Source organism: Thalassophryne amazonica, chromosome 9, assembly GCF_902500255.1.
Source record: "Thalassophryne amazonica chromosome 9, fThaAma1.1, whole genome shotgun sequence".
In the NCBI taxonomy this organism is placed as follows: domain Eukaryota; kingdom Metazoa; phylum Chordata; class Actinopteri; order Batrachoidiformes; family Batrachoididae; genus Thalassophryne; species Thalassophryne amazonica.
In genome coordinates, this window is record NC_047111.1 from 112,370,090 (window position 1) to 112,385,338 (window position 15,249).

The 15,249-nt window shown below is 44.2% G+C and overlaps 1 protein-coding gene across 1 annotated transcript in view; it reads right to left on the minus strand.

The window, feature by feature from the left end:
- The window catches only part of camkk1a (calcium/calmodulin-dependent protein kinase kinase 1, alpha a), a 161,897-nt gene that overhangs the window by 106,718 nt on the left and 39,930 nt on the right, over nt 1-15,249 (minus strand). The window contains 3 exon segments of the mRNA XM_034178982.1: nt 5,637-5,649; nt 6,098-6,117; nt 6,119-6,133. Of these exon segments, the coding sequence (XP_034034873.1) occupies nt 5,637-5,649; nt 6,098-6,117; nt 6,119-6,133 (48 nt within the window).

A 15,249-nucleotide genomic window follows, 5' to 3' on the forward strand; every position in this document is an offset into this window, starting at 1 on the left:
CTATATTTTTCTCTAAAATTCTGGAAAAAGTGGTGTCACAGCAGCTCGTAGACTATCTTACTGAGAATAATCTCTTTGAGTCACTGCAGTCTGCTTTTTGAAAATATCATTCCACAGAGACGACTCTCACTAAAGTGGTGAATGATCTTCTGCTTACAATGGATTCGGACACCACTATGGTTCTGTTGCTGTTAGATCTCAGTGCTGCATTTGATACAGTGGATCATCATATTCTACTCAACAGGCTGGAGAATCATTTTGGGATTACTGGGAGTGCCCTTGAGTGGTTGACATCATACTTGACCAGTTGCTCTCACTGTGTTTTGTACAACAACACTACCTCTAACCTTAGTGACATGACATTCGGGGTTCCACAGGGGTCCGTCTTAGGTCTACAGCTTTGCATAGCACCCCTTAAGCACATATTGTGGTGTTTTGGGATTATCTTTCATTGCTATGCTGATAACTGCTGGCAATCTCATCCACATAAAATCCTTGCAAGATTGCCTCACATTAGTGAAAAGCTGGATGTCTAGCAATTTCCTACTTTTTAACTTTGACAAGACTGAAATGATGGTTCTTGGTCCAGTTTAGGGCTGCAGCTATCGACTATTTTAGTAATCAAGTATTCTATCGATTATTCTGATGATTGAGTATTCGGATAAAAAAATAATTTAATTTCATTAATTTACTTAAGCTTAATTTAACAGTTATACCTGACAGAGAAGATAAGTCAGTTTAACCAAACAATTCAACTCCTCTTAAAATAAACATTTTTATTGGCAGACCTTGGTGGCATAACAACTGGTAGCTGCTTTTTTAAAGAAAGAAAAGGAGTCCATTTAAGTGGCATTGGCATATTCTGGATTGATAAAAAAAAAACTTAAAACATATTGCCATATTAGGCCTGAATAGGCCACAAAAAGTTTCTGTTGGAAGTATTTTAGACATAGGATGAGCAGGTTAGGTGAACTGGAAACTTTATCATTGTCCAGGTCTCCCTTGTAAAAGGGATCTTGATCTCAATGGGACTAACCTGGTTAAATAAAGATTAAATTAAAGTGGGAGGGGGAAGTGTTGGCTTTTAAATACTTAAGACACTGGACTTGAAAGGATTTAGTGCTGCCATAATGAACGGATGCAGAAGGTGGCAGCAATGCAACAATAAGGATGCCGGCTGCCATTAAACGCCACAGGAGAAGAGAGGGTACGTTTGGTTTATGTCACAAGAGCGCGTTTTGAGGTCGGAGCACATTTCTACATTCACAAAATGCCTCAAGAAACCACAAAAATGCATAAAAGTACTTACTTTACTCATATTTGTTGTCAGTCTGGCTAAATTGTCGGACCCTGTGACCCACTGATTGGGCAGCTACTCTCATTTCCACAGCAGAGCGAGGGTGTGTTTGTTTAATATCATGGGAGCATGTCTCTGCATTCACAAAATGCCTCACGAAACACAAAAAGTGCATAAAAGTACTTTACTCATTTGTTATCAGTCTGGGTCAATAGTTGGACTAATCTCGTTTCTTCAGCGGAGCGTTCGTGAGACAAAAATAAACGTATTTTCACCATGGCAAGTGGTCAGAGCTATCTCCGACCACCAACTAGCTACAACACAATGTGAACTCAATAATGAATAATTTATAGATTCTTAAGGATACCCATTCCTACTAGTAATCACTGATCTAAATTAAATACTTTTGTGAACTTGACATTAACTTGACTTGTTGTGTCCGCTTGGCAGGCTCGATGCATATACAGTGGATGTTTTCAGCTCAGGTGTTGTAGCATGGAAGAAGTGCTGTTATGGAAAGCTAATTCTGTTTTGCAGTACATGCATTGTCCTGTGTTTTCCTTTCGCTTTAATTGATAATGGTTCCACACTTTCAACAGTTTATGATGGTTTCTCTGAGTTATTCTGTGCTCCTGCCGTTCACCGTTTTCGTCTCCATCCATCTACATTTTGCATTCCATGCTTCGCATGCGCTGTGCATGTATCGCACACATAGTAGTGAATTAAACGAAGTCTCGAGGCAGAGAATTTTGCCTCAAAGCATTTTAGTAATCAAATTACTCAAATTATTCAAGGAATCATTTCAGCACTAGTCCAGTGAGACATCGGCATCAATTTGACCAGCTAATACTTAGCCTAGGCTTGTGTGTCATACATCACACTGACAAAGTGAGGAACCTTGGGGTAATTTTTGATCCTACGTTGTCCTTTGACCTCCACATTAGAAATATTACTAGGACTGCTTTCTTCCACCTGCAAAATATAGAGAAGATTCGTCCCATCCTGTCTATGGCTGATGCTGAGACCCTGATTCATGCATTTGTTTCTTCTAGACTGGACTACTGCAATATTCTAATTTCTGGTTTACCACAGTCCAGCATTAGGGGTCTCCAATTGGTTCAAAATGGTGCTGCCAAACATTTGACAGGAAGCAGAAAGTTTGACCACATTACACCCATTTTGGCGTCTCTTATAAATGGTAAATGGACTGCGTTTATATCGCGCTTTTCAATCTACATCAGATGCTCAAAGCGCTTTACAAATAATGCCTCACATTCAACTGAATGGCAGGGTGCTGCCATACAAGGTGCTCATTACACACTGGTAGCAATAGGGGATTAAAGACCTTGCCCAAGGGCCCTTAGTTATTTTCCAGTCAGGCTGGACTTTGAACCGAGGATCTTCTGGTCTCAAGCCAAACGCCTTAACCACTAGACCATCACCTCCCCTCTCTTCACTGGCTCCCTGTCCCACTGAGCTCAGAGTTTAAGGTTCTGTTACTAACCTATAAAATTATTCACGGACTGGCACCTCCCTACCTTGCTGACCTAATTAAACCCTACATACCAGACCAGGGTCTGCGTTCTCAGGGCACAGGACTACTTCATGTCCCGAGGGTGAATAAAAAGTCTGTGGGTCACAGAGCTTTCTCTTATCGTGTGCCTGTTCTGTGGAATGATCTCCCTGTGTCAATAAAACAGTCAGATTCTGTGGAGACTTTCAAGTCCAGACTTAAGACACTTATTTTCCCTTTCGTATGGCTAGCATACTGCCATAGTATGTTACTATGCTTTTTACTCTTTTAATTTATTTTATTAGCAAACGGAGCATGCCACGGCCTCAACTTTATCTAAAGTCTGGGTCTTTTAGTGAAGCTTAGGACTAGTGGCCGGCGATCACCTTTCTTTTGTTTTTCTTGTTGCTTAATGCTGACAAATTATACTGTATTTGTCGTCTTTCTACTGCCTGTGTTTTTTTCTCTTTCTGTTTGAGGTGCAGCTCTATCCAAAGATGGAAGTGGTTGTCTTCTTCTACACAGCATGGACTCCCAAAATTTCCTGTATATTTATATTTTCAACTGTGTCGGTAGCATGGCCCAAGCAGAGGGTCACCCCTTTGAGTCTGGTCTGCTTGAGGTTTGTTACTCAAATCATTAGAGGGAGTTTTTCCTTACCACTGTCCCCTTAGGGGAGGTGATGGTCTAGTGGTTAAGCGTTGGGCTTGAGACCAGAGAATCCTTGGTTCAAATCCCAGCCTGACCAGAAAATCACTAAGGGCCCTTGGGCAAGGTCCTTAATCCCCTAGTTGCTCCCGGGGTGTAGTGGGCGCCTTGCATGGCAGCAGCCTGCCATCGGGGTGAATGTGAGGCATTGATGTGGAAAGCGCATTGAGCGTCTGATGCACATGGAAAAGCATTATATAATGGCAGTCCACTTCCCCTTTGTGTTTGCTCTGGGGGTTGGTAAGGTTAGACCTTAACTTGTGTGAAGTGCCGTGAGGCAGCTTTATTGTGATTTGGCATTGTATCAATGAAAAAAATTGAATTAAATTGAAATTGAAATATTAGATAACCACTGTAATGACCTCTGGGAAACACAGTTACTGCTTCTAAACAACATCAGTAGTTCAGTTACTCTGGCATCAATACTGGCCCCAACCTGGTATTTTTTAGTGACGGCGCTGGATGTGGACTTCTTCTGATCATCTGAATGTATTTAACAAACAAGTTTAAGACTTTTCTTTTGAATCTCATCAAACCTGGCAGCTGGCACTGGACCTTACTCTGGATGGCATACCCTGACCTCTAGTAATACTGTGAGAAATCTTGGAGTCATTTTGATCAGGATATGTCATTCACAGCGCAGATTAAACAAATATGTAGGACTGCTTTTTTGCATTTACGCAATATCTCTAAAATTAGAAAGGTCTTGTCTCAGAGTGATGCTGAAAAACTAATCATGCATTTTTTTCTCTAGGCTGGACTATGTAATTCATTATTATCAGGTTGTCCTAAAGTTCCCTAAAAAGCTTCAGTTAATTCAAAATGCTGCAGCTAGAGTACTAACGGGGACTAGAAGGAGAGAGCATATCTCACCCATATGGCCTCTCTTCAATGCTTCCTGTTAACTCTAGAATAGAATTTAAAAATTCTTCTTCTTACTTATAAGGTTTTGAATAATCAGGTCCCATCTTATCTTAGGGACCTCGTAGTACCATATCACCCCATAGAAGCACTTCGCTCTATTGGGTGTAGCCCATTGTAGCCAAGTGCTACCACTGTAGCCAAGTGCTTGCTCACAGGGGTCGTTTGACCGTTGGGGTTTTACATAATTATTGTATGGCCTTGCCTTGCAGTATAAGCGCCTTGGGGCAACTGTTTGTTGTGATTTGGCGCTTATTAAAAAAAAATTGATTGAATTGATTGACCTACAGATGGGAAGAATCATATTTATATGCAGATGAGTCCAGTTATTTTATTGGTGAATTTCATCACTTAAAGCTCTTCACTTAGGACTCCGACGAGGGCGGTTGCATCTTCCTCCACTCTCCCTTATCTCTGCTCTATGCTTTAACCTTCATGTCCCTACTTCACCAGACTGTGAATTCCTCAAATTATAATTGGATACTGGATCTATTGGACTACTATTGGATTAACCATGGAATTGATCAGCTGGTCTCTGAACGCTATTTGACACCATTTTTTCTACAAGAAGGTCAGGACCGAGGGCTCCTACCGCCCAGATGGAACGTATCCTGCGGGCTATGTTCTCGACTCCTGGGTGTTGTGGCATGTGGCATGGTTTGCAACCATTCTCTGTGGAGGACGTCGAGGATTTATTCATATTTGGTCTTATGGTAGCAGGGCTGGTACTTTTCTGGCTTATGTGCTTCCCTGATCTACCGGAAAATTGGCAAGAACGGCGGCCCTCAAGAACCAGGCCCCTTGCTTGTTCGTCATGAATTGAATGAGCTGGGCAAGGCAGTGCATTCTCAGACTGCGATGACTCGAACTCAGACGTAATTGGATGACATCTTGGAGCAGAGGCATGCCTTGCAGATGAAGATGAAGATTTGGAGGCCGGGAAATATTCTTAATTCAAATTGGGATTTGGTTGTTCAAGTGAAGCTGTAAAAAGTGTTTTTCACTGCCTCAAACCACAACACGGCAGGCTTATCAGCCTGAAGGACAAATTGCCCTGCTGTTTTTCTCCAGAGAATGTCTTCGGCCTTGGTGCAACATTTGGCCGTTTTCTTATCTCAACTCATAGACATAAACTGTTTCACAGGACTGAAGCATGCTCCACTCAATTTCCCCACCCCCTCCTACGCCCCATCACACACACCCCACTTCGCTTTTCTCACGTCATCCTTCCCTCTGCGGGGGCAGCGTGGTTTTAGCTGCAGCTGGTCCCCGTTCCCTCCCCAAGCTGAACGGTGGCGGCGACTCAGGGTTGCTGTGTGGCCTTCACCCACTTGCCTCAATTTGGATACGGACTTCTTCAACTTAGTGCACATAACAATGTCAGATGTGTATGTGCTGTCCTTTAATTCTGATGGTGTGCCATTATTACGGTAAACACGTAATAATTGAGGATTAATTGCTGTCTGAGGTAACTGGAGTGTAACAGAATTTCTCCATTGTGAGATTAATAAAGTATATCTCATCTCAAGTAACTTTTTCTTCCAAGTTTGCAGTTTTTTTAAACATGGGTGTGGGATCTCTTTGCTCTGAACACATGTGATCATCATTTTTTATTTTTCAAACCAAAGCACCCCAGTACCTCACCTTTCCAATTTCACGTCTTCAGCTTGTACTGGTTTCAGCTGGACGCAGTCCTGAAAGTGAGAACAAACACACCAGGAAATTACCTCCACGACATAAACACTCTCACACGCCATCATCAACAATGTTATCAAGAGAAGACAAACGGTGCTGTTTTAGGTACGGGGGGGTTGATTTCACTCGTGTGTGGACTGTTATGTTGCCAGACATTAATTTCTGAGACGTGTACGAAGCAGTCAGTAGTTTCTGTTTACCCATTAGAGTGCTTCAGCATAAATGGCTGATTTGCAGCTCCATAGCAACTGCTGCTGCAGAATGGAGTCAGCCAGGGCAGCGGAGAGCAGACCACAGCAGCAGGACGGGTGTGGGAGAGGGGGGAGAGCAGTAAAGAAGGCTTCACGGGGCCGAGGTCGCCGGTGCGCACGCAGCAAAGTCAATGAGCAGCAGCCGAGACAGTGCGACAGGTGCAGGAGATGGAGCTGGTTTTGGAGGAAACTGATCCCTGAAGACAGTCGGGGGCAGCGACAGTTTACGTGAGGCAGACAGAGTCCGAGACTTAACGCTGGGATAGTGTCTGCAGCCAGAGCCACAGACGGAACAGAAACAGACCGCTTTTCCACCGAAAGACAAGAACGCACTTCACACCTGGCACTGTCGTTTACATAATGTGATATGCTCGTGCACGTACTGAAACAGCACAGGGGGTGGAGGGCGTAAAAAAAAAAGGGCAATGAAGGACAAAGGGAAAAGCAAATGAAGAGGAGTCAAAGAAAAGAAGAATAGGAGGGATTATGGGAGGCTACAGATTGAGAGGACGTCCGCTGGGTTCACCATGCTCACTGGGCGGCGCACTGCAGCTAATACACTGTCAGACCGGATGGATAAAAAGCCTCAAACACGCATTCAATTATGCATACGTACACGCGGGAGTCAAAGGATTTACTGAACGCAGTCGATCTTTAGCAAGTGTCGTCACAGTCGCGGTGTGTGAAAACGCTCCACCACTGCTCTCTACATTCTCGTTTTTCACAGACTGCTCTGGCGCTGCAGCGTGCTGCGCGAAACGCTCCTTGTTCCTCGCATTCCCATCAATACATTACAAACTACAGCAGCCTTCAGAGTGCATACGTACCTCAGCCGAGCTGCACCATTCACCAGGAAATGTTCAACAAAAGAGGAGTGGTTGGTGCGTTTCTGACAGTAAATCTGCATTCCACACTGGCAGCGTGCAGTCAAGTTTCAGTCTGTTCCACTTGCTACAGCTGCAACAATCAGTCAATAAAGTCCAAGATGGATAAAGACTGAAAGCTTGTTTTCTGCTCATCTTTCTCATTGCAGTGCAGTACGCGTGTGCCACAAGTGACGTGCATTTTGTTGGGGAACCACAGGAACCACCAGGACCCTACAATGAGCAACAAAACAGGAGTCTCTGGTCCTGGAACTGCACGATTAATGGCATCATGATTGTACTCACGATGTCAGCCTGTGTGATTACAAAGACTATATGATCGTGAAGCTCAATGCTCAGAATCAGAATAGCCTTTATTCTCTAAGTATCTTCAAAGAATACAAGGAATTTGACTTCGGTTTGAACTGTACTCTCTCTGTACAAGGATGTATAAATATACACTAAACACTAATAATTCACAAACCGAGGCCCAACTGTTCCAGCGCCTTATCACCATCCCGGATGAGACAATGATGGTGGTGTCATCTGCAAACGTCAGGAGTTTGAATAGAGGGATTTCCTGAGGTGAGTTGTTTGTATAGAGAGAGAAGAGCATGGGTGAGAGCACACACCCCTGAGGGGCGCCAGTGCTAACTGTCCTGTGCGCTGAATGTGATGCAGCCCATGTTTGTGTGTGCCTGCATACAGTTGTATGCAAAGGTTTGGGTACCCCGATAATTTTCATGGTTTTCCTTATAAATCATGGTTGTCTGGATCAGAAATTTCAGTTAAATATATCATATAGCAGACAAACACGTGATATTTGAGAAGTGAAATGAAGTTCTAGTATTTACAGAAAGAGTGCAATAATTATTTAAACAAAATTGGTAGGTGCATAAATTTCGGGCACCCTTGTCATTTTATTGATTTGAATATATTTAGTACTAATTATTGGAAACAAAATTGTTTGGTAAGCTCACTGACCCTTGACCTCCTTGCACAGGTGAATCCAATCATGAGAAAGGGTATTAAGGTGGCCATTTGCAAATGTTTCCCTTCTTTTGCATCTCTTCTAATGAGTGGCAACATGTGAGCCTCTAAACTCTCAAATAACCTGAAAACAGCATGGTTTAGGGGAAGATACAAAAAGCTATTGCAGAGATTTCAGCTGTCACTTTCCACTGTGAGGAACATAGTGAGGAAATGGAAGACCACAGGCACAGTACTAGTTAAGGCCGAAGTGGCAGGCCAAAAAAAATCTAAGATAAGGTGCAGCGAAAGATGGTGAGAACATCATAGTCAACCCACAGACCTGCTCCAAAGACCTACACATGATCTTGCTGCAGATAGTGTCTCTGTGGATTGTTCAACTATACAGTGCCACTTTGCACAAGGAGATGCTGTATGATGCTGTAATGCAGAAGAAGACCCTTTTCTGCGTACACGCCACAAACAGAGTCCTTGAGGTATTCTAAAGCACATTTGGACAAGCCAGCTTCGGAAGCTATTCATCTCTTGGAATAAGGGTGCGTGGCCTGATGAAACTCCTGTTGACGAATGAGTCAAATTTTCGTGACGGAAGCTTTATTTAACTCACTATTTCTAACCCTACTCCCACCCCAACACTACCCTTAACCATAACCTAATCTTACTCCTCCCCCCCACCCTAACCATAACCCCACCCCCCCCCCCCCCCCCCGCTTCACTTCTAATTTCGTGCAGCCATCACGGAATGAATTAGAATGAGTTCATGCTGCTGTGACGAAAATGAGGCGCTTTTTCCATCAACAATATCACGAACCAATAGATTAATGTATATGCGTGCTGCGGAATCAGACTGCCGGAGTTTGGTTGTTTGAAATGTCCATGCTAAAACTTCCCCAAAGTCACAAAAGTCTTTGTCTGCGCTCACAGGAATTGTCCAATAGAAACATAATTTAGGCCAGACACTGCTCATTTAGACGTCTGGTAAATGTGTGACAAATTACCCAAATGCTTTAATTTTACCTCAGACTACTAGAATTGCCCCACTTAAGTCTAACGATTAAAACGCTACCCCATATAAATAAATTTATAGTATTACTGACCGTATGTTATGCAATATAGTATGTTACAACTAGGGATGGGTATCGAGAACCGGTTCCTTTGGGGTACGTTAAGAAATGATTCGATCCACCAACATCATAAGCTTTGTGCTTAATGATTCTGTTATCGGTCCTTCAGAGTGGCTGTTGTTTTGGGAAATTAGTCAGGAAAATTATAATTTCTCTACACTGATTACAGACCCTGCAGCGGGTCCGTAATCAACTTTTCTGCAGCGCCGCTTTGCTTTGAACCTTGAACCAATCGAAGCAGTGGTTCGCATACTGAAACAGTGCTTCGATCTATTGCTTCGTTTAGTCTTTCTTTCGTTCTTTCACTTAATTTTCTCCCGCTAAAACCCTACAAAGCATATGTCTGTGAGTATTATTTACCTTTTCTATGTTAAACTGACCTGTTATGGTCTTCTGAAACAGTTGATAGATGTATTTTTATAACTTAAAAATGGGAGCGATGCTAACGCGTTAGCATGTCTATGGCATTTTCAATGTTAAAAGTAGCATTAAGCAGTTGCAGCTGTCATCACGTTCGGGTTGTAATATTTTTAAATGTAGTTTTGTTTTATATATTAATAATCTAATGATTATTATATACATATATACTTATTATATACAATTTTAGAGAAGAGACAAAAAGAACCTGAATAGAACACAACAGAAAATATAAAACCAACAAGAACATACATAAATAATAAATACATACAGAAATAAATTAGTGTTTCCTGTGAACACCTAGTGACTCTTACACCTCCACTTCATCTTTGTCTTATTTAAGTTTAATGACTGTCTCAGTCAAACCATATTTTCAATTTGTTAATTTCTTCAGTTATTTCCTCCAGAACTATCTGCCAAACTAGAAAACTGCTGCATCCTAGTAAGAGCAGAATACTACTGGATGAATTGATAAGGAAGTTTTTTTTTTTCCTCACTAAATGGATGCTGCACTCACGCAGTTTATCACCTGGAATAGTCTCAGATTGCATTTCAGAGCTTCTAGAATTCAACATTTCGTGCGGGTGGTGTTGGGGGGTAATTTTGGGTTTCAGCTTTTTTGTTTTTCACCACTTTCATCCCTGAATATGTCAATCGTGAGTCACTTTTGTGCGGATTAAAGTTACTAACTGGGACTCCTGTCTTGTTGTGAGAAAGAAACGAGAATCATCCTCCGTTCTGTTCACACAGCTCCAAACGCTGCATGGCTCTCTGACAGTCAGTTAGAACGATAGTATCCAGTCAGAATTAATAACTACAAAGCGAAACACCATTTTGTTTATTTTTATTTATGTCCACAGATCAAGGATACAGTGAGCAATTTCACATTTATTTACTTTAAAGTGGATATGACACCTAAAAAATTAGCTTAACCTGATATAAATATCAAAATATACATACAGTATAGTAAGTTGAAAGTGGTTTTAATTATTATCACTGAGAAATAAAGTTTGTACAGTTTCTCAAAGTGTGTTTCTTGGAAAGCGCGCTGGCAGCGTTCCATCAGCGTTCACGTGATGCCGTGACATCACAGCGGTAGAGTCCGTCTTGTCTGTTAGATTAACAACAGGAACAGATAGACCTCAGCATGGACAGTGACGAGATCAAGAACTTTTCTGACTCCTCTTCAAGTGTGGATTATTTCTGACTCAGATCCTGAGGATGTCGCAGCAGTGATTAGACCCTGCAGATTGGAGCCGTATCTTTCGGATGAACATTCAAACAGGAGCATTCTGGCAGCGAAAATAATGCCAACGGTGTTTATGGTGGAGCCGAAGCAGAGGCAAGAGACGTGCCAATTCCGATGGATTTTGAAAGGCTGCAGAATATGGAATGGTAAGGGAGGCTTTGATTTTTGTTGCTGCTGTTTATAACACTCTAATTACTGTATAGCATTTTCAATTTGAGCATCTGTTTACTGCCTTTGTTATTGTTCCGGAGCCGTGACAGTGTAGCTATTACTTGTGGACCATCATCATTACCTTCGGGTTTTTGCTTTTTTCGAGTGCCTGGCATTGCATTCATCCGTGTATAGTTACGTTATTTTCACGAAAGAATCACCGAAAACAACACTGAACATGCCGCCGTCGCGTTTACATGCCGCCGTGTTTACATGCCGCCGTCGCGTTTACATGCCGCCGGCGTGTTTACATGCCGCCGTGTTTACATGCTGTCGTGTTTACATGCCGCCGTTGTGTTTACATGCCACCGCCGTGTTTACATGCCACCAGCGTGTTTACATGCCGCTGTGTTTCCATGCCGCCGTCGTGTTTACATGCCGCCGCCGTGTTTCCATGCCGCCGCTGTGTTTACATGCCGCCGCCGCGTTGCCGCTGTCGTGTTTACATGCCGCCGCCGTGTTTCCATGCCGCCGCCGTGTTTCCATGCCGCCGCTGTGTTTACATGCCGCCGCCGCGTTGCCGCTGTCGTGTTTACATGCCGCCGCCGTGTTTCCATGCCGCCGCTGTGTTTACATGCCGCCGCCGCGTTGCCGCTGTCGTGTTTACATGCCGCCGTCGTGTTTACATGCCGCCGCCGTATTTCCATGCCGCCGCTGTGTTTACATGCCGCTGCCGCGTTGCCGCTGTCGTGTTTACATGCCGCCGTCGTGTTTCCATGCCGCCGCTGTGTTTACATGCCGCCGCCGCGTTGCCGCTGTCGTGTTTACATGCCGCCGCCGTGTTGCCCGCCGTTGTGTTTACATGCCACCGTGTTTACATGCCGCCGCCGTGTTGCCGCTGTCGTGTTTACATGCCGCCGCCGTGTTGCCCGCCGGTTGTGTTTACATGCTGCCGCCGTGTTGCCGCTGTTGTGTTTACATGCTGCCGCCGTGTTTACATGCCGCCGCAGTGTTTCCATGCCGCCGCTGTGTTTACATGCCGCCGCCGCCGCGTTGCCGCTGTCGTGTTTACATGCAGCCGCCGTGTTGCCGCCGTTGTGTTTACATGCCACCGTGTTTACATGCCGCCGCCGTGTTGCCGCTGTCGTGTTTACATGCCGCCGCCGTGTTGCCGCCGTTGTGTTTACATGCCGCCGCCGTGTTGCCGCCGTTGTGTTTACATGCCGCCGCCGTGTTGCCGCTGTCGTGTTTACATGCTGCCGCCGTGTTTACATGCCGCCGCAGTGTTGCCGCCGTCGTGTTTACATGCCGTCGCCGTGTTTACATGCCGCCGCCGTGTTTACTACGTAAGTTCCTTGACCATTTCAAGATTATTGTGAACATATTATTTGGGGTTGACATTTTATGTGTTCCTGTGAGCAGTGAGAACATGGAGACGGTAGAGGAAAGTGTCTGCTGTCGGGAGCAAATGCGTGTGTGCGAGCGGAGCGAGCGGCAGCCGGACATTTCGTGCGACACACAACACCGCGGCTTTTGATCAATCTGCCTGGACTGAAAAGGCTAAAAACCATTCGCCTTGTGTTTGTGAAATATGCTGCGACACACTGGTCAGGCATATCGACAAACAAGTCCCTGAGAGCTGTGTTTAATCAAAGTTTTCTGCCGCTAAAAAAAGTGTAAACAACAGCCGCGCAGGCGCGCGAGCCGATACAGTCTACACGTAGCGACGTATTTTAGGCTTGGTGCACAGCAGGAAGCTGGTCACGGGGCGTGCACATTTTTCAGTGGCAGGACATTCAAATGTTATATATAACAGGAGAATTGCGTCCATTTTCCCCAAAATGCTTAGGTTGACCGAATTATATAACCTTTGTTCATGTAATAAGACTATGTTGTCTTTAAGTGTCATATCCACTTTAAGACTCAATGAAATGCATAGAAAACCTGTAAAGCCTACTTTTAGTACAAAATTCACAAAAAGGTATCAATAAGGGAATCGATAAGGAATCGGATCGATAAGCAGAATCGATAATGGCATCGATATCAATAAAATCTTATCAATACCCATCCCTAGTTACAACACACTTCACAATGCTTTGTAATGAGTAAAATATAATTACAAGACCATACATTTAAGCAGCCTTTGAGACTGATACACCTGGGAAGAGCTTAAGGAGTCATGAGGTCCCTGGAAAGAGGAGCTTAGCGAGAATGATATCTTTGCAGGAAAACAAAGGTGCAAGGCTTTCAGGTCCTGATGCCTCCTGTCTTAATATATGGACGCTAACCACTGACCTAAGGAGACAAGATGTCTGTGGTACCAAATCTCTTCAGGAGATCTTTCAGTCTGGTGAAAATGACTTTGTGCATTGTGAAGGAGTGTCAACTAAGGGCCCTGTCCCACTGGGGGGATTAATTGTGCATGAATTGAGTATACAGAGTACAGGCGTTCATTGTCGTCCGCAACAAAAATGACAAATGTCCCAGTATGAATTACGGATATATTTGTTGTGTGTTGGGGGGTTTGGCTGGACATTTTGGTGTTTTCTTTTCTTTGCTCTCCAGGTGGTATGCAAACTGTTTTTTTCTGTGGAGAAGGTGCTGGTGGAAGAGTCCTTCACCTTCATCAGAACTATTGGCTGCACCTGCGGAGAATGTTCACGTGCAGGCCTAACGACTTGCAGCACCTGTGGATGATGCTCACGTGCAAACTTAAAGACTTTCAGCTGAAGCAGATAATGAGATGGCGTTCTGCATTTAAGCCATGAGTGATTCGAGCAGAATTGCCGGGAACTCGACCTTGTGACGTTCGTTTGTGAGACGCTGAGGACCGCGCCAGGGTTTGACACATCGTGCCTGTGAAGGAGGACGGGTGAGGGACACATGCTGTCAGCACACATCAGAGGTGATGATTGTCTGAAAAAGTGTTAACAGTAATTTGGTATTTGTTACGCAGTATATTTGAACATTGATGAGAATTGTGCAGTTTGCTCCTCACTGTCGTGGCGTACGGATTGATGTTGTGAGAAGCTGCTCATTTACATAAAGTTTAAATTCAGACCTGAATGTGTTGCTGATAGTGTGTGCCTTTGAAGGATATTTATTGTAGCTCTGTGTCCAGAAGCGCCGGGCTTTGATCCATTGGGCGCTGGAGAGCGCGCCGTCCTTCACCTCGCCAGACAACCGAACATTTATGTTGTACACAAATTATTGCACAGGAGGGAAATAAATTTGTTTGTTTTTTTGGGAACCGTTTTCTGGTTATTTAGCGCTGGGCCCTTGTCAGATGCTGGTTTGGTTCTCTGACCCGCGTCAGCACATAACAGTAGTTCCCGGCCATTTCAAAATGGACCCAGCGGCAGAAGCGGTTCCATTTGCAGAAAGAGTTCAAGAACACTTGGAGAAGATATGGGAGCAATTACAGCATCTCGCAAATCAAATTAAACAAACAGATGCCCGCATTACGGAGCTTGCAGCGCAAGCCGTTCCGCTTCCTGCTGCTCCAGCTGCGGCACCATCGATACTGGTGCAGATAACTCTGTCACCCAGAGATTCGGCTTCCGAACCAATTATTTGTCATCCGGAGCCTTATGCGGGAAACGTTGAAGCCTGTGCTCCGTTTTTGATGCAATGTTTTCTGGTTTTTGCTCAGCGACCGGCTTCCTTCTCTTCTGATGGTAGCCGTGTCTCATATGTGACAAATTTGCTCCGAGGTGACGCCTTAGCTTGGGTCACTGCGTTGTGGAGCAATAACTCTCCATTGTTAGGATCCTTTAAGGATTTCTCCCGGGAGTTCCGATTGGTTTTTGATCATCCGGTGAAAACGAATACCGTTGCCCAATGGTTGCTGAATCTCAGGCAGGGGAGGCGGAGTGCGGCGGATTATTCCGTGGATTTTCGAATTTTTTCTGCTCAGTCCGGTTGGAATGCTGCAGCTTTGAGAGGAGTGTTTGTGGATGGTTTGAACGATTCATTAAAAGACGAGCTAGCAGTCCGTGACAAACCAAAAGCTTTAGATGAGCTAATATCTTTGGCTATTCGTCTAGATGTTCAGATAAAGGAGCGTGGATG